At 40.1% G+C, this 27,583-nt stretch overlaps 1 protein-coding gene across 1 annotated transcript; it reads right to left on the bottom strand.

The window, feature by feature from the left end:
* Positions 1-1,116: 1,116 nt before the first annotated feature.
* On the bottom strand, positions 1,117-27,583 carry LOC139740924 (CCR4-NOT transcription complex subunit 3-like). Its single transcript, XM_071651512.1, has 17 exons — positions 27,439-27,583; positions 23,097-23,164; positions 21,923-21,997; positions 17,793-17,882; positions 16,645-16,869; positions 15,638-15,751; positions 14,550-14,658; positions 13,905-14,077; positions 13,395-13,597; positions 12,389-12,486; positions 11,324-11,488; positions 10,289-10,563; positions 7,410-7,515; positions 6,073-6,283; positions 3,462-3,594; positions 2,492-2,617; positions 1,117-1,212 (listed from the first exon to the last, which is right to left on the bottom strand). The coding sequence occupies exons 1-17, from the start codon at positions 27,461-27,463 to the stop codon at positions 1,117-1,119; spliced, it is 2,292 nt and encodes a 763-aa protein (XP_071507613.1). The 5' UTR covers positions 27,464-27,583.

Raw genomic sequence — 27,583 nt, 5'->3', positions numbered from 1 at the left:
GATTCTAGAAAACATCAGCCTTCTTTGTGACATATGTACTCCACGTAAACGCTTATGTCTAGCACACTGGCATGCGCGAGAAAACTCCTGGTAAGGTAGACTGATTGCCGTAGAGAGGAAGCTGGGTGAAATGCATGCACTTTGGTGAACACAAGAGATTTACAGGCTATACACTATGATTGCACTTTGTGTAATTGGCAATTTTACATACGCTTCTCAACTTTTGCTGTCCCCGATTATTGTGTGATACATACTCAATCTGCGGAAGGACAACGGTGAATAATAACAAAGAGATGTACCGACAGACCCAGTCATAGTGGATTATACATGTTAGGTGCAGCATTAATCATTCCGTCCACTGCAGTCTACGATTATCCTCCCAGGCCAGGAGCTATTTTTGGAATGTGACAACAGCAGGAGGGAAAACAGTTAGCCACTTCCCAGAATAGCAGGAAAGTAGCAGGCAACATTCGAGATAATACCACAAAAAGTTCGCGTCTGAGCAGGTCGAGTCCACAGAGACCGAAAGAGAATTCCCTGCGAAAGATACACACAGAACTGAACTCACAGGATCTAGCAATGAGTGATTACCGTACAAATCACTTTTCATGGAAAAAAATATCAGTGAATAAAGTAAAAAAAATAGAGAGAAGTAAAACAGAATACTGGAACTTTGGTAATGAGACAAGATGATAGAGGAAGAATAAAGTGGGCAACTTACATGACCAAAGAGCTTGACGATACTGCTTGGCTAAAAGTTTTTAGAAAAAAGTTCATCTTTTTTATCATTTTTTTCATCATATCCTTGTAAAATTATGCCAAGATAGATAAAACGTGTCTGGAATTCTTACTCCCGAGACATACTTTGTTTTCTTCTTCTTCTCACTTTGCTGTTCTTCATTCACAAACTGTACACGTTGACAAAAAAACGACGACGAGTAGACCACAGGTTGGGCTTGAGCACGGCGCGGCCCAACTCCCAGAGAAGATTGCCGAGCAATGTTTTTTTGAATAGAGAGTTTTTCACACGACACACACCACTCGTCCTTGAGGTAGCGTGCGCCATCAAGGGGAGGTGCGGGGGGTTAGGCAAGGAGGGTCCTTCCCAAGCAACTCTCAGAGTTCTCTGTCCTCAAGGTACCGGTACTCAAATGTGAACCCTTCCTTCTTCCGTTGTCCCCACTTCTCGTAGTCAAAGTAAATGTATGTGCCCTGCAGGAAAATGGGGAGACAAAAATATATATATTTATCTTTTAGTGATCGTGAATTCTGTAATCTCATTGGTCAATCACACTCAGACCAACCACTGAAATTTTCCGTATTCAGTGATATGACGTCATGATATTCCAGGTTACACAGCAAAGATGCTTAAATGAGAAGACAGGAAAGTGCGCACTAATCCTGTACAAAACAAATGGACAGTGCGCGGTCCTCAAGCGTATTACGCACATCACCTGAGACCACTCAAAGGCGCTTGATAAACAACAACAACTTCAAAGACAGCGTGTCTCAGGTGATGTGCGTCTTTGCCTGAGTCTTACAGCTAGCTACGCGTGTACGATGCGCGCATACAGTAATCAGCTTGTGAGACGTAAGTCAACATGACTGACAGCCGGTGATTTCAACATCATTCACGAGAGGAAATCAGCGAGAAGAAGGTTAGCTCTTTACACATAAAAAGATAAAATCGCTACCCCGTGCTTGTTCTTACGAAATACGGGAAATATCTACGGTCTGGTGCCATATTCCATTCGGCCTCCGGCCTCATGGAATATGGCACCAGACCGTAGATATTTGCCCGTATTTCGTGAACAAGCAGGGGGTAACTAATAATATTTTGCACATCAGTACTATCACCAACTCCAGAGGTGCAATCACCAGAAAATGGGCAAAAAATGATGACAAAAAGTATGTGACACCACAACCACAGTTGCATGGTTGGAAGCACTGTTACAAGCACCTGGTACACTTACACATAATTGTACATCCTGTAACAATGGCAATAACAATGGTACGCTGATAACGGTAATAATGGTTATGATGATGATGATGAAAATTACAGTAATGTGACCATCATGATATTCATTATACTGATTATACACAGCGATGTAATACTGTATGTGCTGCCTTTCTTCGTATGTAGGAGCAGTATTGCATTGTTGTGTATAAATGTAATACTGTTACTGTAACATAATCTATAATATAGCCACTACAGCTCTTCATCATCATGCTGTGTCACATGCCTCTGGAGGCATTTAAGTTTAAGTTTAAGTTTAAGTTTAAGTTTAAGTTTAAGTTTAAGTTTAAGTTTAAGTCTAGTTTAGTTTTAGTTTAGTTAAGTTTAGCTTAGTTTAGTTTAGTTTAGTTTAGTTTAGTTTAGTTTAGTTTAGTTTAGTTTAGTTTAGTTTAGTTTAGTTTAGGTTAGTTTAGTTTAGTTTAGTTTAGTTTAGTTTAGTTTAGTTTAGCTTAGTTTGCTGCAGACAAAGCTCACCTGCTCAAATTCCTCTGTAATTGTCTTGGGCTCCTCGTGCCTCTGGAACCACATCATGTACTTGGTGTGAAATCTCCATGACTGCCTCTTCAGTGCCTTGGCTGCCAGGTATTGAGCCTTGGTTCCCTTTGGGGGTGGTGATACAAGCAGGGCAAAAACGACACACACAAAAATTACGAAGTCTCAGAGAAAATGTTTTTTTTTTCTTTCCCCCCACACAGTGATTTGATCATATTTTTTTTTTTTAGTATTCTTTTGTCAACAGCAATTTTTTACTCAAAAACATGTCAAGTCCCTCTTTTGTGACCGAATGTGAAACTTCAATGGCAAGAGAATGTCTAATTTTACAGTACATTTCTGTGTTCTATCCTATTTATCGTATATACACACTGTATCTATTGCTTAAATTAAATACAGTTTTTAATTTTTTGTATTATTTTGGATTAAATCTTAATTTTCCAATGGACCATGTGCTTTGAAACATTCGTATTAAGCACCTAATAAATGTATTGTATAATTACTATTATTATTACTATATCTATTAAGTAGAGAACTGGTGTCACAATGATAGAAATGTGAACAGCAAACATTCAACGCCAGAGTTCCGCTCAATCCAAGCCACTCAGTCCTGATGCCTAGGAGCGTTCATTCTCTCATCTCTCTCACAACATTTGTCAGGGTACAAAATGATATCACTTGACTCTTGAGATGCTTTGGGCAGTATTCACAGTACTGGACATTAAAGTATAAGAGACAAATTCTAAATTATAATTCAGCAATGATAAATGTCTCATGTACTCAGATTATACACAACACAGTTGTAAATTTTTTTTAGCATTCATATTTTGATAATGGTTTTGTCAAACCTGATTCTTAATTTTGCTAATGTCCATACTAAAATGTTCTGAGTTATATCAACCACCAGCAGATTTTGACCTACAGCTGTCCCTCTCAAAGCCCGAGCCCTTACTTCTTGGTAGTAGAAGATGAAGAATAACGTCTCCGTTGAGAGGCGCATGAAGAATTCCAAATTTCCCATTTTCAGGGGCATTGTTTGACAGTGGTAGATGGGAGTTGGGCACGGATTCCTTGGCAGGTAATTTCTGTCCAAGCGCAATAAAAAACAAAAACAACAGTCAAACAATGACAGACCTCAGAGCCGCAGTGCAGATGGTTGATCTGATAAGGACAGCTGTATACGACGAAAGTGGCAGATTTACTTCAGACTTTTATTTTCCACTGAAAGGTTGCAAAAAAAATCCCAAGAACTGCTGATTGCAGCTGAATCTTGCGGTCCAGAATCACTGCTCAACTGATTTTTTTTATTTTTTTATTTTTTTTTTTCACAACAGTGACTTATATTGTATAAGGTGCTTTCCATAGATTCTTAATACATTGGAAAAGAAACTCCTCAACAGATCAGCATCAAACTACAAAGAGTGATTTCAGACACTGGAACACAGTTTTTAAATATGAGACTTTGTGTGTTTTCTTTTGAAGTGAAACTTATTTTACACTCATTGTTGATATCAAGACAGATGAATGTTTCCAATTCAAATTCAAATGTTGGCATCATCAATACTCAAAATTGTATCAATTTCACTCTATGTCTACTAATAACTACTTCTGCTACTATCAGCAGACCTCCCAACCTTTCCTACTGAAAAATCGGGATGATTTGGCTCACAATTAGGAAAGAAAGAGCAGTTCCCCGAGGAGTGTGTAGTAGAGTTATCAAGAAAAATAAGAAAATCCTATTGAAACAAGAGCTGGGAATGGTCAAAATTCAGATTCTTTCCTCCAAATTCAGAATGGTTGGGAGGTCTGTATCAGTAATACTACTTCTACTACTATCAGTAATACTACTACTGCTCCAATAGAAAATAATAATCATGATGCTTTACAAAAATAAGCAGTATTTCCACATGATATAATGCTTGCCATCTAACTCTCGATGCATTTCTACGGCCCAAAAAAGTAAGATTTTACATGTTAGAAGCCATTTTATCTGCTTCCTTTGAAACATTTTAAATGTATGCCCGAGATCCTTGAAAATATGGAAAATAATCTTGATTTAGAATAGAAAGTACCAGTCTAGGGCCTGGCTGTAATAGTGTCATCTGGATCTAGCAGAAGCTGCCAGTGTACCTCAACACAAATAACAGCAAAAGTCTCTTTCTTTCAGTCTTCTCTGATTAGGTATCTTTTTTTTATGCCTCCGCCAACGAAGTGGCCGGAGGCATTATGTTTTCGGGTCGTCCGTCCGTCCGTCCGTACTGTTTTGTTTTTGTCGATATCTCAAGAACCGTGAGGTGGTTTTGCATCAGTTGGTATGAGGGTATATCCTATGAGGATAATACTTTGTTTGGATTTTAGGGTCACGGGGTCAAAGGTCAAAGGTCGCAGGTTATTTTGTGAAAAAAAAGGTTGAAATTTCATGTTTTTCTCCATATCTCGCAAATGGTTCAAGGTATCTTCATGGAACTTAGTATATATGCATGTACCGATGGGCAGTGATTATCTAGGGAAGTTGGGGGTCATGGATCAAAGGTGAGGGGGTCAAAGGTCAAGGTCAACTCCTCAAAATGTCACTACTTTCCTTATATTTATGCAATGCCTGAAGGATTTTTTTAAAACTTGATGTATGCATGTATAACCAAATATATATTGTGGAAAGTTTCTTGCCGAAAGGTCAAAGGTCAAAAGGTCAAAGGTCAAGTGAAAGTGCTAAATTGCACTTCTTCCTCCATATCTCAAAAGTAACTCAAGGTATTATCATGAAACTTACATATTTATGCATGTTCTACCGAACAGTGATTCTCTTTGGAACTGTGAGGTCAAAGGTCAAAGGCCAGGTTTAGATAATACTATTTTAACATTTGATACTGAAATTATACTTTTTCTCAATACCTTGAAAATTACTCAATGCATAAACATATAAAAGGGTCAAAATAGAGGAAAAATCATCAGTTCCCCCAAATACCTACACTCTGACGTTTTAATCATTCATCCAATTGAACCTAGTTCTAGGAAAGTGAACATTCAGCACATTTGTGGCAAACCTGTCATTTTAATATTTTGCCAATTGTGTGAAACTGTCATCACACATTGTCAAGACATTGTACTATAGACCTATTAGGAGAACTATGCATTATGGTGGAGGCATACACCAGTCGCCGTTGCGACATTTCTAGTTTTTTAATTTTTCTTGTTTGAGTGTTCTTTGTTTTGTTTTGTTTGTTTGTTTGTTTGTTGGTTTTTTTTCGGGGAAGAGTATGAATACATGAATTCACTGTCAATCACTGTTTCCTTGCTGACATCAAACATATTGTTAAGGAGACGATGACAATTGACTGCAAATGCATCATTACTGAAGCACAGGACAATAATGAGGTCACATCATCACCGATATTTTTAGGAGCAAACAAGAAGACCTAACTTTATTCCTCGAGTGCAATCTGTCCGATCTCTCAAAACTTGTCACCATGTGGGTTATTCATGAGTATGTAAATTAGCATATATATGCATATTCATAACAATATCCAGACCTCAAGTCACTGCGCCTTTCATCCCTGCTTTACCTTTGCCTCTCTGAGTCTGAGGGGTGCGGTAGGTGGTGGTAGCAGCTCTCCATCACACTCTGCTGCAGCATCTGCTCCTTGGTGAGGGTGACTGGTCCTAGGGGCGCCACACCCAGTAACGGCGGGATGGTGGTCTCCTGATACTGGGGCGTGCTACTCGCCGGCGACATGGATTGGCCCTGGTTCTCACTCCTGGAAGTACTGTTGTATACTGCTGACAAATGAAAAGGAGACGCAGAGGTTAATTACCCGAGGAAAGACCGACACTCAACTTATATCCTAAATGGATGAAACAACCATGTTCCTGCTCCATGAGTATATTTCAGAAGTTTTTAAAAGTTTGGGAATGATTGCGAGTTCCCTCTGCTGAAGAAACACCACACAGGAATTCATTCACATCTGGAAACAAATCTAATCATTCTTTGAACCACACCTGTGCGTTACAGATGACTTCTATGAGTACCATCCATCAGGTAGTCTTTGTGTGAGAGACTAGTCAACCTAAGAATGATGAGACTGCAAACAGCTTATATGCACATCCAGACATAGGTACAGGTGCTGATTCCATATGCACTGAGTGGCACTTAAGTCCTAAAGGACGAGTGCACCTTTCATAAACATGCGGATTGAGTGAATGCAGCAGTATCAGCCGAACACATCAGTGAAAGTTTGAAGAAAATCAGGTAAGCCATTCAAAAGTTATGAATTTTTCAAGCTTCTGTGCAGTCACTGCTGGATGAGAAAACTACTACATTGTATGATGTCATATGCATAGAATGAGAATTGCACAAAATTTCATTACTTGAAAGAGAACACATTCCCCTCCACATGTTGCCAGCATTATGTTAAGGGTTATATTATTCCCAGTGCCTTCTGGAGGAGGCAAGTCAAGAGCTCTTTTATTATGCGAGAAAGTAAAAATATGTTGAATTTTCTTTATATTTTCTTTAAATCAATCACACTGCTACTGGACATTGACAGCTGAAACTGAAACATGACAGGTTTGGCCAAAGTTGAGTGACCTTTAATTGCCCTTTGACCTTCAGGGATTTTGCCAAAAATCTTATCCACTTACCGACACCCCTGGGCAAGGTACTAAGACAATTTATTCTTAGCATTTTGTCTTTAATCACAATAAAGAAATTCTGGACAGATGGATTGACAAACGATCCAAACACAAAATGCCTCCAGCGCCCTTTCAAATGGCAGCATCAAAATGTACTTTTGCCATTTGTTGCTGCCACTACAAGTCAACACACATCTCGCCTATCTTGCAGGGAAGATATGTGAGGTTTACACCACTCACAATTGTGCGTGAGCAGTTAGGAATATCTCACCCCTATTCTCTGAAATGAGATCCGACTGGAAATTCTCGAGCCCCGAGCTCATGATGACCTTCTGGGCCATGATTTTCAGCGTGGACATCGAGCTGCTGTCATCCTCCTGAGGTACGAGAGACATCGGGAGCAGATTCAGGCAGGAAAAGGAACAAAGGAACGAAAAAGTCATAATGGATCAAACCCTGGATCGCTACAGTCCATACTTGAAACAAAATGAAATCTCCCAGGATTAACCCTATTTTAACTGGGGGGGGGGGTCAAATTGACTCGTGCCACGATTCCGCAACGCGCAAAGATTTTGCTGCGTCGTTTCATGACTTTTTTCATTGAAGTCTCCCGCATATTTTGAGACCAAATTTGCGACGTCAGGGTACACAATTCTGAAGTTACGCAATGTTTTGCATATGCATGTCAACCCGAAAACAGCTCAAATTCATGATTTCGTGTGCAAATCCAATGCAAATTGTGTTTTTTTGTTTAAAGATAATAAAAAGTTTTGGTACCTCAAAAGTTTCCCTGAATTTCCTTGTCTTGGTTTGTGTTTCACGTTAAAGTACGTTGTCTGTCAGAATTACTCGCCCCAAAGTGCTCTCATGTCTTAGTAACCATGCAATAATGGTTTCGTACCAGAGCCGTCGCCGTACAGCGTCGATAAATATTGTACGAAACCACTGACTGCGACCAGCAGCGTGCAGCCCATTGTACGCATAGCTAACTGCGACCAGCAGCCCCATACGCATAGCGTAATGGGGCTTCGCATTGTAGCATTCAGGATCATGACAGAATTAGTATCGCGGGTAAATGGCAACTTAAAATCCAAAAATTTCTTCGATTTGAAGACTTACCAATTAAGTTGAAGTATTGAAAACAGGCTTCGAACAACGTTTGGTTCTGCCAATAGTCCCTTTCTTTTCGAATTGATGACTGAATGTGACTCTGTCGAGAGGACCTTGGGAGAGCTACTACACTGACTACTACGGCCAGCGCATGCGCACACAAACATCTTATCCGTTGATGGATTTGTAATTTGTGCGCATGTGATGTGTTCGCATGCACTGGCTGTAGTATTCAGTGTATGGTAGCTCTCCCAAGGTCCTCTCGACCGAGTCACATTCAGTCATCAATTCGAACGGAAAGGGACTATAGGCAGAACCAAACGTTGCCCGAAGCCTGTTTTCAATACTGCACCTTAATTGGTAAGTCTTCAAATTGAAGAATTTTTGGGATTTTAAGTTGACATTTATCCTGCGATACTAAATCTGTCATGATCCTGAATGCTACAATGCGAAGCCCGATTACGCTATGCGTATGGGACTGCTGGTCGCTATGCGTATGGGGCTGCTGGTCGCAGTTAATTGCATGATTACTAAGATATGAGAGCACTTTGGGGCGAGTAAGTCTCACAGTGTTAGTTATATGAAAGGTACTTTAACCTGAAACACAAACTAAGACAAGGAAATTCAAGGAAACTTTTGAGGTACCAAAACTTTTTATTATCTTTAATTGATATAAATTAGATTATTTCAACTTTTGAACATTGAAATTAATCAATTCTAATTTAGATAAGCTTGAAAAAGTGCCTGCAACAAATTTTGGCAAAAAAGAAAAAGAAAACAAAAGGTAAAAAACAATAAAATACATAAGAAATTAACAAAACAATTTAAAACATAAGAAACTGATTTTGATTGCGCTATTCTTTTCAAGAAAATTGTTTGATGAGTCTTGAGGAACTCTGACACAAAAATTTAGCAATCCTTCATTCTTTTTGATGGAGTTATAGGTGAAAATATGATTTCATGCGTAAATTTGCATAATCAATTTATCAAAAAATATAAATTCAACATTTTTCTATTGTATGACCTTGTAATCTTGTAGTTGACACCCGGCTCTATGTTCAGGCAAAATTTTGCGGCGATCACGCGATCGGCGGCCGAGATCTGAAGGGGGGGGGGGGGGGGGGGGGGTCAAATTGACCCCCCCCCCCAATAAAAACTTGGTCTCAAATAGCCCAGTTAAAAAAAAAAGAAAAGAAAAAAAGCCTACCTAAATATATTCTCTCTCAGTTCCTCCCTCTACAAAGTGATTGCTACATCATTTGGCTCGAGATACCAAATTGTGTTACATACGTGCATGATGATTTTTGCAAGGCATGAAACGCTACTTTCAGATATCATATACACAGGGTTAGACACTAGTGGTGGCCCCGCTTGACAGGGCCACTAAAAATTGATATCTGGCCACCAAATTTCCCAAAGGTTCTCTTTTGGAGGCTCAATCAGGCAGCTAAAATTCAAAATAAATCGTTTCTTTTAATTCGGGCCACTACATTTCTTTTTCAGGCCACCAAAATTTTCAAATTCACAGCTTTTAGTGGCCCAAATGGTCTACCAGAGAAAAAAAGTTAAGTGTTGAGCCTTGATGAGTATATTTGCTAGTGGAGGTAGAGCACAATAAAGTGAAGGTAATAAGCTTCTGATGGATTTCATCGCAATGGCAGGTTCTATCGTTGACATAACCTGGTCTTACATGTTCAATAACCAAAAACATGCACATTACACTCTGGTTGTCTCCATTCTTGAACTTTTTGTACATAGTGTGTGCATCAGAAGTGCATCAGAATAACTCTTTTGCTTGCAGTGGAAGGATAAAACTTCACGAACAAATTTTTATTTTTTCTTCTACAGGAATGTTAAGCATTACAATGTTCTTTTGACATATACACATTCCTGGCAAAACAACAATGGAAATTGATATTCATTTCTAAAGATAATCCATGAATATGCACAAGGGAGGTGCTGACAAAACAAGTCTTATGTAGCACATGAAGGGTTTCATATTCCAGTAATCTTGTCGTTCTTTGTAGACTCGGGGCTCACCTGCTTGTCTTCCGGGCTGACTGGACCGTTGCCCATCATGTCAGAAATTTTCGTCGGTGCGGTCACGCTGGTCGTTAACGCCGTCGCCGCTGCGACCGAGTCCACCACAGAGGTGGGCTTGGGCTGCGAGATGAAAGGGACAGACGAGGCGGTGGAGGCTGCCGGCGGCGCGCTATGGGACGCGTGGGAGAAGGAGGTGCTGTTGGTTGACATGTTGGCCACGCTGCTGGTGATATGGTCCACAGAGTTTTCTATCGATGACATGCTGAATCCTCCTAGAGGGTCACATGTACAGAAAACGGTCAATTCAACACTCATCACCACACTGAATTCCACACTATCTTGTTCTGATTAGCATATCACTATATCATATACCTACATGACAGTGCCCAAGCAAAACTGTATACTAACATTGTTACACAGGAGTAGAGCATGTGCATGGGGAATATCACAAAATAACACTACAGTACTCGCTATGTTCAATGACATCCTCCCGAGTCTTATGACTTAGCAATAATTCAGCTCAAAGTGGTGGATGATGTGTGAATCTCAAATGTCTTTCATAATGAAAGTTATTCTTGCTCACTCTCACTTAATTGCATCCCATTAAAAGGTTTTGAAGATATGCCATCTTTGATCTACACTCATAAGAGCAACATAAGGGTTAACAACAGACTTCCAATAAAGCCAGTACTGCCACAATCAACAGGTCACATGCACAATTGACAGAAAATAATGTATGATGATTTCATAAAATGTCTTTTGCAGCTCAACTTCCCTTTCACGGAATACTTAAATAGAATGATAATCTGTTCTAAGCAGCAGTTGAGAAAGCAGTGGTTGCTTCTAAGCATGCAATCGCACGACTGATGACTGTAAGTTCCCTCTGAAGGACTAGGTGATGGGGCTAAAGTGATTTGCCAAGGGGTACAGCCATGATTTCAAAGGAACTTGAACAGGGGGCCTCAGGAATGATAGTCTGCCATGTTATCCATTGGGCTCCTCATAACCCACAAATATTGAGGGACCACTGACCTTGGTGGGGACCGTTCATGTCTGGTCTGGGCTGCTGGGTGTTGGTGTGTTGAACGCTTGTCGTTGACTGCGCCATGGACGCGCTACTCGAAGACAGACTGTTGGACATCATGTGCTGCGACGCTGCGGGCGGTTGCGCCGCTACCCGACTGGTGGGGTGCGATCCTGGGAAACGTATCAAAGGACAAAGCACAACTTTGCTATGTTACCACTGGAGAGGGGACATCCTGCACTGTACAGCCACAACTCTATGCCCTACTACTACATACTTCTTAATAGTTCACAAGCAAGCAAGCAAGCAAAAAAGAAAGAAAAAAAAAGGGAGACAAGGGAATTTTTCCATACGTGCTTTGCGCTAATAATCACAATCGTGTTATTGTCATCAGGGGGTGAACTAACATTATATTAATACATTGCATCATATTAATTGTTCACCTTATAGACCAACTGAGCTGTCACACATAGAGAAACATTTTTCTTTAACATTAAATAACTATATCACATCATACCAACAGTTATATCACATCATACGAACAGTTAAACCTATAGACCAATTGCTGTCAAACACAGAAAAACATTATTTGAACAGTACATTACTTTGTTCTGTTGAATGTTATTATAAAATATTATCCAGCCTATCACATAAGCATACCACTTTTACGATCTTTGTCTAGGACTTCACAGGTTTTTCATGATACCACACATATTTCTTGTTGAATATCTAACAGGATCAGAGTGTCTGACAGACTAAAAAATCAGAGGATGTGAGTCAATGTGACAACTGTCTCAGACCAAACCCAAGGAAAAACTTCAGCTGGAAATTTCTGGACATTTCAAAACCCCGACACAAGTGCTATCTTACAGGTACTAAGCCATCTCACTATGGGAAAACATAAATTTCACTTGGCTACAAGAAACTTGAGACGTTCATCACTTGTTAAAAAGACTGTTCACAATAAGGCACATACTTAGTAGGTTTGTAAAACTAAACACATCTACGCTTGGACAGTGGTTAAGTGCATACGTACTACAAAGGGGGCAAAACTAGGAGCACAGGGCTCTCACCTTGCGAACTGCTGTGCGTCTGGCCGCCGGCCGCCACTGCATAGGCAGGTCCTGATGGGGGCTGTGCTATTGTGTGCGGTGTTGTCACTGACGGTACACTGCGCAAACACAGACACACAATAAGGTGTCTCGTTACAGCATAAAACAAAGATGCTTTTGGAATGTCTCACTCTCATTAAAAACGTACTTATCACGCTTTTATGTCATTGGGCGTGTGCATCTCCCAAACAATTCTATCAACTTGCAAGGAAGAGAATTTAGGACTCAACTCAATTATTCTAATCGGTAGAGCATTTTAAAAACTTGACATCGTCACTCAACTCATCTATTTTCTCAAATCTCAGAAGCACAATGAAATACAAGGAAAGCCCACAGCACATGCAATATACTGCTGCGAGTATTCATTTTCTAAAATTTTGGAAGTCGGATGCTATAACTGAACAAAAAAAAGTAAAAATATTAAGTCAGAACCCAACATGAACGTGTCCTTCATACGTTAGTGCACAGTACACAGTACAAGAACAAGGTGCATGATAATACTGTTCTCTATGATCATAAGTACAACCACTTGTGGCGTTCCTAAACTACTTACAGCTTTCCTGAACAAGAGAAAGAACTCTTTGCATTATGACGTATGTGTATGACATGCGCATTCATCACATGTGAAAGCATACCTCACGATTTATCTTTAGGAGGGGATCGTGCATTTTGTAGCAAGAGTGTCATTCACCTGGCATGCTTTTACTACTTACAGCTGTCCCGAACAAAGAGAATAAACTCTTTGCATTATGACATATGTGCATGATATGCGCATTCTTCACATGCGAACTTTTGGTACACTTATGGTATCCTTTTGGAGCACATTGGGAAATGGTCCCCTTTTGGCTTGGTTCAAGTCGCTTTAGGAGAGCGCTAGAATGCACCCTAGAATTCTTCTCGACAAGGAATCAAGACAAAGTAACGGCTCACAACACTTCCAGCCATTGCTGGATGTATCCCTACACACCTGTTTGCTTTGCTAAGGCTGTTCTTGGAGGATTGCGATAAGTTTCCGAATGCTGCCGCCGTCGTATTCGTTGTTGACGCACCGGGCGATGATGAAACCCTCGTGATGGTTGGTCTGTTTTGACTCGTGGATGCTGTCGTTGATGATGTTGACGATGATAAGCTATTTGCACTCTTACCCGATCCTTTCCTTGGCGATGATTGCTGTTGACAAGTGAATGAATGTACTTATCACCACTGATCAATCATAAATTATTTTGTTTGTTGACTTTGACTCTTCCTTCTACCGAATACCATGAAGAAGATTAGACATACTTCTCACTGAAACAACAAAGGTTTGGTTGTGACCAGTTGTTCCCAGATACAAAAAGTCAATTTGATTGTAATTTCACTGACTTATAAAGACAGTAGAGCATGATAATGAAGTTTGAAGGAGTCGCATACCTGCAACACAATCTGAAGAGACTTGGACAAATAGAATTTCGAGGCATGTTTGCAAAGTGCCACTCACGTCAGCATCAACGGATTTCGTTCTCGTTTTCTTCTCATCTTCCGACTTGTCTTTGGAATGGTTAGTTGAGGAGGGCAGACTGGTACTGACAACGGGCGAGCTGCTCAGCGGGGTGTCACTCAAACTCGTTAGCACGTCGTCGTCCGGCGAAGTGGCTAGATGACCAGGACCAACTGAAAATGTTGCAGAGTGGCAAAGAGATTTTAACAGATTAAAGAAAAAAAAAATCTGAAGAAGAATCCAGCGAGCAAATACAACAACAGCAATCAAGAACAAAAACCCTGTGGGATGAGGACATTACAACCTTCACATTACCTTTAAAAATGCACCAAAACTAGAGCTTTTTCCAGTATGTCCTCATGGTCATGTACATTTCTATATTTCATTTTGATATATCAAGTAAAATATACCCTATATTCCATCCCCCTTCTGTTTCTTTGTTTTTCCATTTCAAAATGTATATGACTTTCATTTCTACTGATCACAAGAATTTCACACTCTCATCTAGGCCCTGCAGGTCCACAAAGCAAATGCAAGTCTGGAACCTGGCTATATCCCTGAATTATACTGAATACAGTGCTTTGTTGGCTACCCTGAATCAAAAAGAGCAGAGGTGCTGCCACAAACTCATATCCCTTTACTCACCCTCACTCTCGTCAATGTCTAACTCGTCGTACATGAACTCGTTCTCCTCAAAGTCCGGTTCTTGCGAGTAGTCGAGGTAGTACTCTAGGTCATCTTGGATCTTCTTTATCTGGAGTCAAGAGCAGGTCATCAGAGGAAATTAGCCACAGAATCAATGTGACGATACACGTCCATTCATGTATATAAGCCTTCCCTCCCGAGTCCCAAGGATATGCAAGCTGAAGCTTGGGTAATGAGACAGGTCTCAATCTGGTAGACTACAAGTACATATATTTTGGGAGTACATGCCAAGCCGTACATATCTATAACATCTAAATCTCAAGTTATCTAAGGTTTATTATTTCAATGTACTGCATTATGGGACAGTCGAGGAGTTTCAGGGCTGCATTTTTCAACATCGACGTCAATGTGTATTTTAAAGGCAATCAGGGAGAGACTTGCGCGTTACTTGGCGAACACGATTCTCAAATCTGGGACACTTCTGTATAAGCCAGTTCGTTATTAGCTTATGTATACATTGGTGCATATAACCTTTACTTTTTTCAGTTGGTTAGGTGCTTCACTCATTTTCCAAATGGCATAATGCATAAGCTTGCCCGACGTAACCATTTATGGAATTCATGTTCAAACAAAGAAGGAACTTGCGTTTAGACCAGGCGACCAGAATAATCCGTTAGTTGACATTTCAGCAGGTGTCCATTTCATTGTTTTGTACTGAATGCAATAACAACCTTTTTCTTTTGAAACTGCCAAATACCAAGCTTGCTGTTAGGTGGATGTGCCACCAAGCACCATTTAGATAAGGATCACATGACTAATCATCACATAACAGATGCTTATCTCAGTGAATTAACAAACCAAAATGCCTGTTGGTCCAAATGACCCTTTTCTGCTCATGCGTAAAGTGGAATTACACACTGGTTTATTCTCTTGTAAGGACATGATGAGAAATTAAAGCTGGCGGAATGCCTTCTGCAGGATCATGGGGATTTGGAAGCTGTCTAAAAGTTTTGTACTTGGCACACAATGGTCTGAACACCAGACTGCACTACATACACACAAGTCCCTCTGTCAAGTGTGCAGCTTACCTGGTCAACCTCTATCGTGCTGTTGTCCAGCATTCTCATCAGCATTTCTAGCTGCCTGATGTGGAACCTGTGTTTCTCCAACCACGTTTGCAGCTGATCTAGTCTCTCTTGTCTCTGTGGGAGGAGAATACATAACATCAATGTGCACAGAATGCTAAGACAATGGAAAACAGTACATTGACCCAGATTACATCCCAACTCCATCCTAACACACACACACACAAACACAATCTTTTTTTATAGTGTGCGTCAAACAGTATTTCATTGTCTTTAATGCAAATTACCAGCAAAATATCTTGTGAAATCATTCAAGGGATGTGAATCAAACACTGAAACAAAGAAATTATTGCATGGATTCATACAACCAGTACAACCAAAACAACCTGCTAAAACATATCTACACATAAATACTAACCGACAGAAACTCCATTTCTGGTGCTGGCAATAAACCCATGAGCCAGCAAATCAAAACCTGAAGGCATGGGTATCAAATGGTGATAAATATAAACATCCACACAAAGTAAAGTATGTGTGCAGCACACACACATACAAACAGACACACACGCATAAATGTGAACAAATCATCTTCTCCATGTACTAATACCAACTTAATGTATACGCCAAATATTTCGCGAGATTTTTATTTTCGCGAATTTCGCGAGTCGGGTGCTATTCGCGAAATTAGAGACATGTGAAAATATTGACTCTGATCCCCTGAATGTTACGTACGCACGTACACTGTACATCTCTCCGTTCAGTACAGGACTCCACAATCGCGAATTTAACCACTCGCGAAATCGTCAGGAATTCCCGATTCGAGAAAATTTAGACTCTCGAAATGTATGGCGTATACAGTATGCTTTGGTTTTAATGCGATAAACATTGCATCTTGAAGTCAACAGGCTACGGACTGGAGAAAATCTGTCAACTAATGTGGTAGCCAATAACACAACAAGAGCAAAGAATGAGAAAAGAAAGGAAAGCACACAAGTAAAGCTATTACTCACATCCGTTGGGATTTTCCTCTTCTTTGATGACGACGTGATGTTCTCCACCTCCAGCTCAAACTGGTCGATTTGGAGATTGAGCTTGTCGATGCTGCCCCTCATCCACGTTGAGATGTCATCCTTCTCCTTTTGGATGGGATCAACTTTCGCAGCAAGCCCCAAACCTTCCTTGGAGTAAGCTTTCGTTTTCGTTTCTCTCTCCACCACTTTGAACCTCTCCATTTGCTGTGCATGCACAAGAAACAGAGCATTAATAATTGGCATTTGTACACTTTACAGATGACAATTCACCCTACCAGCAATATAGTATGAAATGGAATGAAATTATCAGCAACACATCATATATTACAAGCATGTAATAAAGATATATCAATTGTGTAGAATTCCTGGAGTTTCCATCAGCCTGAAATTTAAGACATTAGGAAAAGTTTGTTTGTTTGTTTGTTCATTTCCATCTGAGAGGATGGCTGGATAGCCCATATTCAGCTATGTTAAGCTGGTCTTCCATGGGGTCCAGTTGGATGTGAGGTGGGAACACTTCACTGGGTTAAACACCCTGCTCTTTGCAATGAATGAATGAAACGGGATTTTTTACGTGCATGAGTTGTGACTCTCTCATACACGCGACCTCCATTTTATGTCCTATCCGAGGGACAAAGTGTTTTGCCTCTTGCTAGAGGGGACAGTACGATGACACGCAACATTGCTCAGTCCAGACTCGGGTTCAAACCCGGGCCCTGAGGATTGTGAGGCAGACGCGCTACTGACTGAGCCAACTCACCGCCCATATCATTCCAAATTATGGATGAAAGAGCCTGATTACAGTGAGCGCAAGCACAAACCCTCTCCCCATCTAAACAAGATCATGGACGAAAGACAAAAACGGCTGTAATTAAAGCTTTTGTGTACCACTTTGTACAAAGAAAGTCTGAACAATTTTCAATATCTGGATGAAGATAAATAAGCATTTACTGACCTCCCTTTCAATTTTCTTTAATTTGTTTACTGACAAAGGTAACAAAAAGATACTATTCTCATTGGAGTAGGTATTGTACCTTACCAGCTTACATCTAGACATATATCAATGTGTGTTAGTCTTATAAAGTTACATCTCTGAATCAAAATGACATAGAAGAAATGTGGCTTACCGTTTCTATTAACTTCCTGTTCTCTAACAGAATCCGCTTGTCCTTGATTTCGTTCGATGCAGCCCATGATTTTATCTGGTCTCTTAACCTCTGCACAGGGAATGAAGACCAAATACATTATTCACACAAAATTCATTCTCTTCGAATGAAAGCAATACAAATCATAGCAGCAGACCATAAAATCAGACAAATTAATCGTATCTCAGTACTTCAGACTTTGCTCTGCACAACAAATATTGAAAAGAAAATTCTGAGAACATGTGTATTAAAACAAAGTTCTCAATAAATCTTGCTTGAATTTCTAATGAGCTCATATGATTGCTTTTGTTTCACTGTTGTTCCACCAACTGATATTTTCTACCTGAAACTCATCTTTGGTAGTTTACTTTTAGGCTCTGGATAACATCTGCAAAATATGGCAGTAACATTTCAGAAGAAATTCTACAACACATGCATGAAAGATACGTTCAGAGAGAGAATTATGCAAAGAGAGATTAAAAACACACACACTTATTTCATGTGAATAATATATACAGTAATACAAAAAGTGCCCATATCTCCCTAAGAAGCATTACTATGGCATCTTTGCTTGTCTTTTTGTTGTTGTTACAAATTAAACATTGAGCTCATCTGCAAAATCCTCTTCATGTCCATCTTAGTATTTCAGCTTAATAAATCACTCAGTTCAAACATTAGAAACTGTCACCTCAATGGTATCTTAAAGGGATCGTATAGTTTTGGTTGAGACCTAATTTCAGGTTTCTAACATTTTTTGGTGAGATAATGAGAAACCTGTTATGAAATATGAAAGATCATTTAATTCTAAGAGGAATTCAACGTTTATTTGATGAAAACTGGTTTTGAAATGGCTGAGATATCCAAAAAAGTGCAATTCTAATAAAGTGTGGGACCCACACTTTAGTACGATCGCTTTGTTTTACTTTGTTTTTGGATGTTTCAGTAATTTCAAACCCGATTTTCATCAATTAAACTTTGAATTCCTCTTAAAATGGTATGCTCTGTACTATATCATTAGTGTTTTCTTGGTATCTCGCAAAAAGTTAAAAGCCCAATTCTCATCTCCACCAATACTGTACCATCCCTTTAAGATGATTATGCTAGGTGTTCCAAGAAATGACAATGTAAATGGATGCATTTGAACCATCTGCAGTGATCATAAAAGCTGGAACACACAACCACGGAAGTGTCATGGTCTGTGCAAGCACTGCCAATTTCAGGAATACACTATATATGCAATTCATATCAATGGAAAGTTCCTACCTGAACTATTGTTGTACAGACAATTGCTACCTCTGGTGGAACAGGGCACAGACGTACACTATATAAGCCTAACCTGATTGATTTCTTGGCAAACACACAACATTTAACTATATTAGATGGCTTAGACAGTTTCTGGTACGTGATTGGTCGAGAGCTCATCACGTGATGCTGTTTGCGAGGATCGCAACTGTTATATTTTCCCAGCTCGTTATATTGACCAACTGGTCAACTGAATATATTTTTTCCATGTGTGTCGCCCTCTTACGGTTGAAAAACAAACAATTACACCAATATAAGGATGTGGGACCACGTCGGTAACTGGGAGGAGCAAACGATTACTATCGACAACTGCAGTCTGGATCGATATAATCTTCTCCCACTCACCCCCCACCACCACACACACACACACACACACACACACACACACGATGCGCGAGAGAGTAGACTAGACGGCGCGGCGCGGAGTAGCGTCATGCGCTAGGCCTGCCTGGTATACCGTGTACGTGTGGATGGAATTCAGGAAGCTAAACGTTACGTACAGTGTATAAATACATGCTACATAGTAGGCTCCCCAATGTACCGTTTACGTATGCACGTATCATTCGGCCCGCGAAGTTTGGATTCACACTTCAAAATGGAGCCCCGTTTTGTCTATAATAAACGACGACGAGGATTTTGGAGGATAAGGAAAACATGGCCCAAACCAAGCGAGTTAATAGTCTAGAGACATTTTGTTCAGTTCAGTTCGTAGAACGAGGGCAATTCATGCATCTTTGTATTGACGTAACTTAACGACGAGTTAGACTTACGTTAGATCCAGGCCTAACGTTACATCGAACAAACCACGGTTGTGGAGGACTATAAACTGTACGACACCGAGCAGACTGGTTTGCAAATCACTGTGTTTCTACAATGTTCATCTCTGCAACAGAGGGGAAAAAAGACTGATTTTGAAATTGCTGCAGATTCCTGATGACAGAAGGTAACGTTAGGCCTACTCTATTACAGTTATAATAGAGTCTATCTAGTGGGCCCTATAACATTTAACAAACATGTAGAGCCTAACTGCTAGTTGTCTAGAAGGTTCTATGTGTTAGACTCAGAGCTAATTAACGTTAGAATCTAGACATAGATAACGTTAGGGCCTACCTGTAGAAACAAAATGTCAAATGATAAAGATTGGCCAGTAGGCCATAACGTTTAAGGCCTAAAGTTAGATTTGTTTTGTGAGTAGACCCTAAAACATCTTTTGGACCTGAGCCTAATTTAACTATATAGGGCCCTAAAGCGTCGTTACTTTGAGCCTAACGTTAACGTTAGTAGACCCTAGGGCCTCTTGTCGTTTATAGAGGACATGAGCCTGGCAACTACACAGTCCAGTCGCCGCTTTACAACTACCAAATCGCGACAGTCTGCGCGCATACAGCGTCTGGTCAGGCTGACATGAGCGTATAAACGGTTAGGCTATACGTCGTTAGTGTAGGCTCTTCTGCAAAGCACAATGGAGGGCAAGGCCATCTAATATAACAGATATCGACTGGTAGGGGGTGGAATGTAACAATCTTTGGACCGCCAGGGAGTTATATTTTCCCTCGTGATCATATTTTCCCTCAGCGCTGCGCGCTTCGGGAAAATATAACTCCCTGGCGGTCCAAAGAATGTTATATTCCACCCCGTACCAGTCAATATCTGTATAATAATGTATCCTGCTGAGCCAACTGTCTCATATGTCACAACATCCTTTCAACTTGACAGATAGCCAGAAATTTCTGATGTTAAATTTAGACGTGTCAGTATTTATAAGCACACACATCTACTATAAATTTATGTGTTTTGTGTGTTCCCCAAGATGACACATTCAAGAACACTTATTAATGCAAATGACTGCTTGTTGTATACCTGTCTTGTCTAATAGCCTGAGATACTTTAATGATAAGACTCAAATCATTAAGAATTTCTCTCGAATGTATACTACTGAAATGTTCTACTCTGGCGAAACTCGAGCCTTTGCTAGTGATACTGAATATCCTCTCTTCTCTGCATGGACATCACAGCCCGTTGGCGATCACTGATGCAGTGATCTTTATCCAGCCTTTTCAGTCATGGCACATTGCAGCATTGTGGATGGCCTTTTGCCATTTATCTCAGCCACTGCAGACAGGACAGTGAGACACTGTCGGCCGCATGCTCTTTTCCCATTTTATACACATCCAGACAAGGCTAGACGATTCACTTTGTTCTGCTTTTTCCACACAGCATGTTCTAGAAATTGCACATGCCATTTTATGACGATCACGAGTAGCTCGCCTTCTGGCAATACCATCTGCAGCACTTCTGCATGTGATTTCCTTTCGGTCCATAATAATCTCATCATTCTTTGACAGCATCATAGTTCAAAACTCTCCACCCTGCTTTTCTTCCTTTTGCTAATCATCCAGGTCTGTGTTAAATATCTGTCTGTATTAATTTAACCCGATGAGGACAGTTTGATTTTGCTACAACACACATTTCCCATAGACGCTTGTACTCCGGACTCGTCCTCAACGGGTTAAGTCATCCACCTTAGAGTAAACCAAACATAAGCAGACATACAATGACACACTGAATCACACTTCTGAATGTGGTAAAATTAATTAAGAGCTATGCATCAGTAACAATAGCTGAAGGAATATCCAGTACAGTTTTTTTATTTTATTCCAAGGTTCATTATTCAAGAGCTGCTCTTATTTGTCTCTTTCCTACATAGCTGAGTAGTCCTAAAACTTATCTTTTATTTTTTTTTTACATGCGCTTAGAAACATCAGTATTAAGTGCTATGAAAGTGTTATTCATCATCATTCAAACGTTACCTGGAGTTTCTTGATTTCTTTCTTCAGATCTGCCTCATACTTTTCCTTCTGATTGCTGTTGGTAGCATTGTGTACCTTTAACAGAACAGAAAGAAAAAGGTATTAGACACTCCAACATGGAAGGCAAGATGTAAAGCCAGATTATTCTTCCCCTCTTTTTCAATTTTCCTATATTATTTAACAGTATTTACAAATAAAGTACTTTTAAAGATAATAAAAAGTTTTGGTACCTCAAACGTTTCCTTGAATTTCCTTGTCTTAGTTTCTCTTTCAGGTTAAAGTACCTTTCATATAACTAACACTGTGAGACTTACTCGCCCCAAAGTGCTCTCATGTCTTAGTAATCATGCAGTTAACTGCGACCAGCAGCCCCACACGCATAGCAACCAGCAGTCCCATACGCATAGCGTAATCGGGCTTCGCATTGTAGCATTCAGGATCATGACAGATTTAGTATCGCAGGATAAATGTCAACTTAAAATCCCAACAATTCTTCAATTTGAAGACTTACCAATTAAGGTGAAGTATTGAAAACAGGCTTTGGGCAACGTTTGGTTCTGCCTATAGTCCCTTTCTGTTCGAATTGATGACTGAATGTGACTCGGTCGAGAGGACCTTGGGAGAGCTACGTACGCTGAATACTACAGCCAGTGCATGCGAACACATCGCAAGCGCACAAATTTCAAATCCATCAACGGATAAGATGTTTGTGACATGAGACATGAGAGCACTTTGGGGCGAGTAATTCTCACAGACAACGTACTTTAACATGAAACACAAACCAAGACAAGGAAATTCAGGGAAACTTTTGAGGTACCAAAACTTTTTATTATCTTTAAGCTCAGTCCTGTGGAATGTCATTAAATCTTATTTCCATGCAAATTCTTTTTGCTTTCAAGGTATTGCATCCACATAACATCCACAACACTTGAACAGTTTCACACATGATGCTTTATGGAGGGCACTTAATGGCTGATCAGCTTGTACAGTATTGCTGCAACACTAATTCACAAGAAAACTATCTCACTTTTCAACTGTATCATACTGTTTTACACAAAAGAAATTGTACCTACAGGACTACTTGTCCAATGTATACAGTGAAAACATACTTTTGTGAACGACATTTACTATTCTCTGAATGCACATAATACAGAAGCCAACCTCGGCATATTACCTTCTGCCATATGTCTTCAAATGTTTCCACTCCTTCACTGACTTTCTTGAGACATCTCTCTATTTCCCCTAGAATGGTAAAAAAGGATGGAAAAAAGAATATAGATATTTAAACGCATGCTACAAAATACCTTAATCCTTTCATATCTTGAATTAAGAAACATCCCGAATATCACACGACACATGAAGCACAGAAACCTTCAATCTCACCTGGAAGAATAAGCAATCATCCCCCTTAACCCATTGAGGACGGGCCGATTTTGCTACAACATGCATTTCCCATAGACACACGCCCGAGTATACTCAGGACTCGTCCTCAGAGTCAATGGGTTAAAAAGTCTTGTGATCCTTGTGATGCAGACAAAGGGCAGAACTTAGAATGTACACCAGGGTAACTGTAAATTGTATTACCATGCTGATTGCAGAAACTTGCCAGTACTGTGGTCCCTTTGTAAGAACTGTTTGAGGTACGTTGTAACTCCCTTGTCAAACACGGGGCCAAAAAGTATCCTTCTACAAAGTCATTTCTGACGGTTCATGTATATTATTTGCTTGTTCTTACTTGAAGATGAACATGTGCCACACAAGTTTCATATGGAATTGAAGGATCTATCTGTACATTTTTTTTTTTTGATCAAAAAGAAAAGAAGAAAAAAGATATGATGAGAAAACACCAAATTTTGGTTGCAATGTAAATTTTGATTAGGCATGGTATTAATCCTACATATACATTGTATTCAGTCATATTCACAGTATCTCATCAATAATCATATCAGTGATACATACGGTAAGATTCATTCACTTCCACCAAACATATACATGAAATATGTTTTCAGTTCCGTTTTCAATGACACATTTCTGGACTTTTATGCAAATTTGACATGTTATGAATGAAAGGGACTTTTAATTGGCACTTGCATTTGAAACAATCATAAACCATGTTATCTAATTATCAAATGAGAAAAAAAGAGAAAATGACAGCATGTATGGGCAGCACCACACATACTGTGCACACTACACATGACGCTTGGCTAGGTTAAGTATGCAAGGCACAGATGCCACAGAAAAACTCCATACAGTACAAACACATGTACATCCACATGGCGAAGACATCGAAAAGTCCCCCCCCCCCAAATAATTTGCCATACCACTCTGCACTACCCTGCCCTTGTTAGCTTACGCACAGACACACGCTGTCCCCTAACTGCGACCAGCAGCCCCAACGTACAACGTACAGTGTTGGGGCTGCGCCGTTTTGGCATCAATATTTTAATGTTGTACCAAACAGGTGCCGTTCCGGCACTGTATTTCCTTAATTTTTCAACAAAAACTACTGGGAATACTTACATGGGTCGACTAAACCTAAATGATTCACATCGGCGACTGTTTGATGCATTTCATTGCTTATGATGCAGAAAATGCTGTCTTATAAGGCAAATATCTTCAGCTCACCGATGCTCACTAAAACTCACAATCACTTGCACATGCGCACACAATGCATTCAGTGCAGTGCATTGACAGCTGTATTACTCGCTACATGATGCATATTCACCGTGCGATGATGCATTATTCATATCCTTTTGCGTCCGTAACGTTGACGTCATTGTTTACGCATGCGTAGATGCGTACTGATGGATATACACGTTCAAAATAGCAGCAAAGCTCTCCACTAGGGCAGACCGCCTACTCCTAAAAAATGTGGAAAATTATGCAGTTTCCAGATAAATTGGTGAGAAGGACCAAGGCAATGGGGTAGTGTATATTTCATTTTATATTGTCACTGTGTTTATGATGGACATTTAGCCATGGTTTATTTGTGAAGTTGCCGTATATGTGGCAATAGGGAGTTGTTCGTGATTCTCACTTGAACGAAACTGCGGGGTAGCCGCCAGGACCCCGCCGCAGAGTGGCGGGTCTCCGGGGCTAGCTGTCCCCCTGCTATAGTAACACCTCATCACTTGCCGTACATGTACTTGCATAAACTAACAACGGTAGTGTAGAGAGGCATGGCAAAATTAATGGGAAGGGGTAGGGGGACAAACCAAAGTCCCCCCGAAGAAATCGCCCTATGACAGGGCTCGACACTAACTTTTTTGTTTGGTGGCCCAATGGGGCCACCAAAATCCTCAATTTCAAATTTTTGGTGGCCCGAGAGAAAAATTTGGTGGCCCCCCCAAAAAAAAAACAATAAAAAAACATTAAAAGTCCTGTTTTTTTTAATGAGTCAAATATCTAAATTTTATCCAGTCATAGTAAGAATTGGAAGTTGGACATAACTCTACTCATAAATAAACCTCAACAAACTCGCAACACTCACTCTCAGGCACTCATTCAGTCCTTTTCATCCATCCTTTAAACAAATATAACTGCTAATTTCCGGCACAAAAAGTTACGAATTAATTGACGTACTTTTCAAAAAAAAAAAAAAAAATGGTGGCCCGAGGTGGGCCACCAAATTTACCCTTTTTTGAAATTTGGTGGCCCGACTTTCAATTTTGGTGGTCCCGGGCCACCGGGCCACCGTTAGTGTCGAGCCCTGCCTATGATGACTATCTTCAGTTTCAATGATAGCCAACATACAACACACAAAACTGTTCTGTAGTGATTCCTAGAGAAAATCTCCATTGGTCATGTGCAGGTAGGTACAGGTATTCCCAGCAGTTATAAAATGCAAGCAGTGCAGGTGTATAGGGCCAGAGGTGCACTACTACCCAGTGAACAGTTAGCCACCAAACACCTACTGAGCTATAGACCCCTCGCCCAGCTAGAAAACTGTTCAAAATTTCTACATTCTAGCACAAATTTTACGTTAGGCTCATGTGGAGTTAGAAAATGGTATGAATATATCATTCCATATACATGTAGTGAGCCCTTGCGCAATATCTATGGAGCAAAATTTGAATTTCTAACAGCAAAGCCTGACCATTACAGCTGTATGCATTACTGTAAAAGTGGAAATTTTCGCTGTGTTGAAATTTTCGCTCATTTCGCGCATTTTCGCTCAACCAGAAGCTAGCGTGAAAATAAAAGCACACAAATATTTTTGCTTGCCATATGTTCCAGTAGTTGATGTCTTGATTCCAAGGAATTTAAGACACACGAAACTCTTAACTGGCCGAGCATGAAAAATTAGTCGCGCGAAAATATCCACTTTTACAGCAATTCAAAATATATCGCAACAGCTTTGACCAAAGACACTTACTACAAAAATGGAAGTGCTCTGTATAACGAGGGCAGCATGTGCGTTAAAAAGAGCCGGACAAACCTATGTGTACTGTTCTGTAGAGATAAGTGCTTGTACCGCTGCATGCAAGGCGGCCATTTTTGACAACCCTTTCGATCGCAATGGAAGCAACCTCTTGCAAGCGAGAAGCAACAATCGTGCAAAATCGTGGTCTACACTGTGCAGAAAAATGTGAATTCAGTGTGCATACGATATCTAAATTTTCGTTTTTGGTTAGTTGTAAATTGTGTAGATTTCTAGTTCTACATGTCAATTTAATCGATACCAATAGGAAGCTAAATTGCAAATTTATCAAGATAGTAAATAGACCCTACAGCTCTAGAAATGGGTCTGAGTAATTAGTAACAAATGCAATTTGATGAATTCAAAATCTACTTTGATGGGATTTGTCAATTGGAATAGGGTTGGAACCTATGTTTCAGATCATGATTGGTACAGCCCTGTCGCAACTTCTGTGCTGGAACAGGGTTGTAATACCCACCACGCGCACGCTACCTTTGTCTAAAATGTTTTGTCACCTTACTTAAACTTATGCATGGATATGCGGATGGATGCACACACACACATTTGGAAAGTGACGACAGGGAATTCTGCAGTTAAGCCAATATTTCTATTAGAAATTTAGCTTATGAACAGCCATTTTGCACTTCTGCACTTGGACCATGTCTGCCGCTGCATGCTGTGATCTGGTGATGGTTCCAGAAACAAGAGAAAGAATGAATTTGGCGGTGGGTCCTAAAAAAAAAGAAAAAGAGAAATTTGTAAAACTTTGTAAAATTTAACTAGACTAGATTGCGACAATGAAATATTACAGAATTCCTCTACATTATCTTTGTTTCAGGAGAATATATTACACACTTAAATCTACAACTTATATATTATTGGTAAACAAGCAACATTTAGGGTTTCTAACTTCTGCCCATTCACTCAACACACTCTCATGCACACACTAGCCCCTGCTGTATGCTCCTAGTCATGGTCTGTGTGTGCAGTGCAGTGCGAAATACAATAACCTACGCACCACCGTCGAGATGCTAAATTCATTCAGCATTCAGGGTTCGATAAAAATTGAAAAGCTGCCTCGCGTCTTTCATCTCACCTTGAAGTTTCCTTTTGTCACCCATTTTAAACCTCTATTTATGCACTTGAGCTGAATGAGACATAGAGAGGAACGGATATCCCAGGGCAGAAGATAGTGACTTTCCAGGAACCTTCTTCGTTTACACTCTGTCCCGATACACACA

This window comes from Diadema antillarum, unplaced genomic scaffold (assembly GCF_040938485.1).
Source record: "Diadema antillarum isolate AM-2024a unplaced genomic scaffold, OU_Dant_1.0 seq00000891_RagTag, whole genome shotgun sequence".
NCBI classification, from domain to species: Eukaryota; Metazoa; Echinodermata; class Echinoidea; order Diadematoida; family Diadematidae; genus Diadema; species Diadema antillarum.
This window is presented reverse-complemented; position numbering and strand designations above follow the sequence as displayed.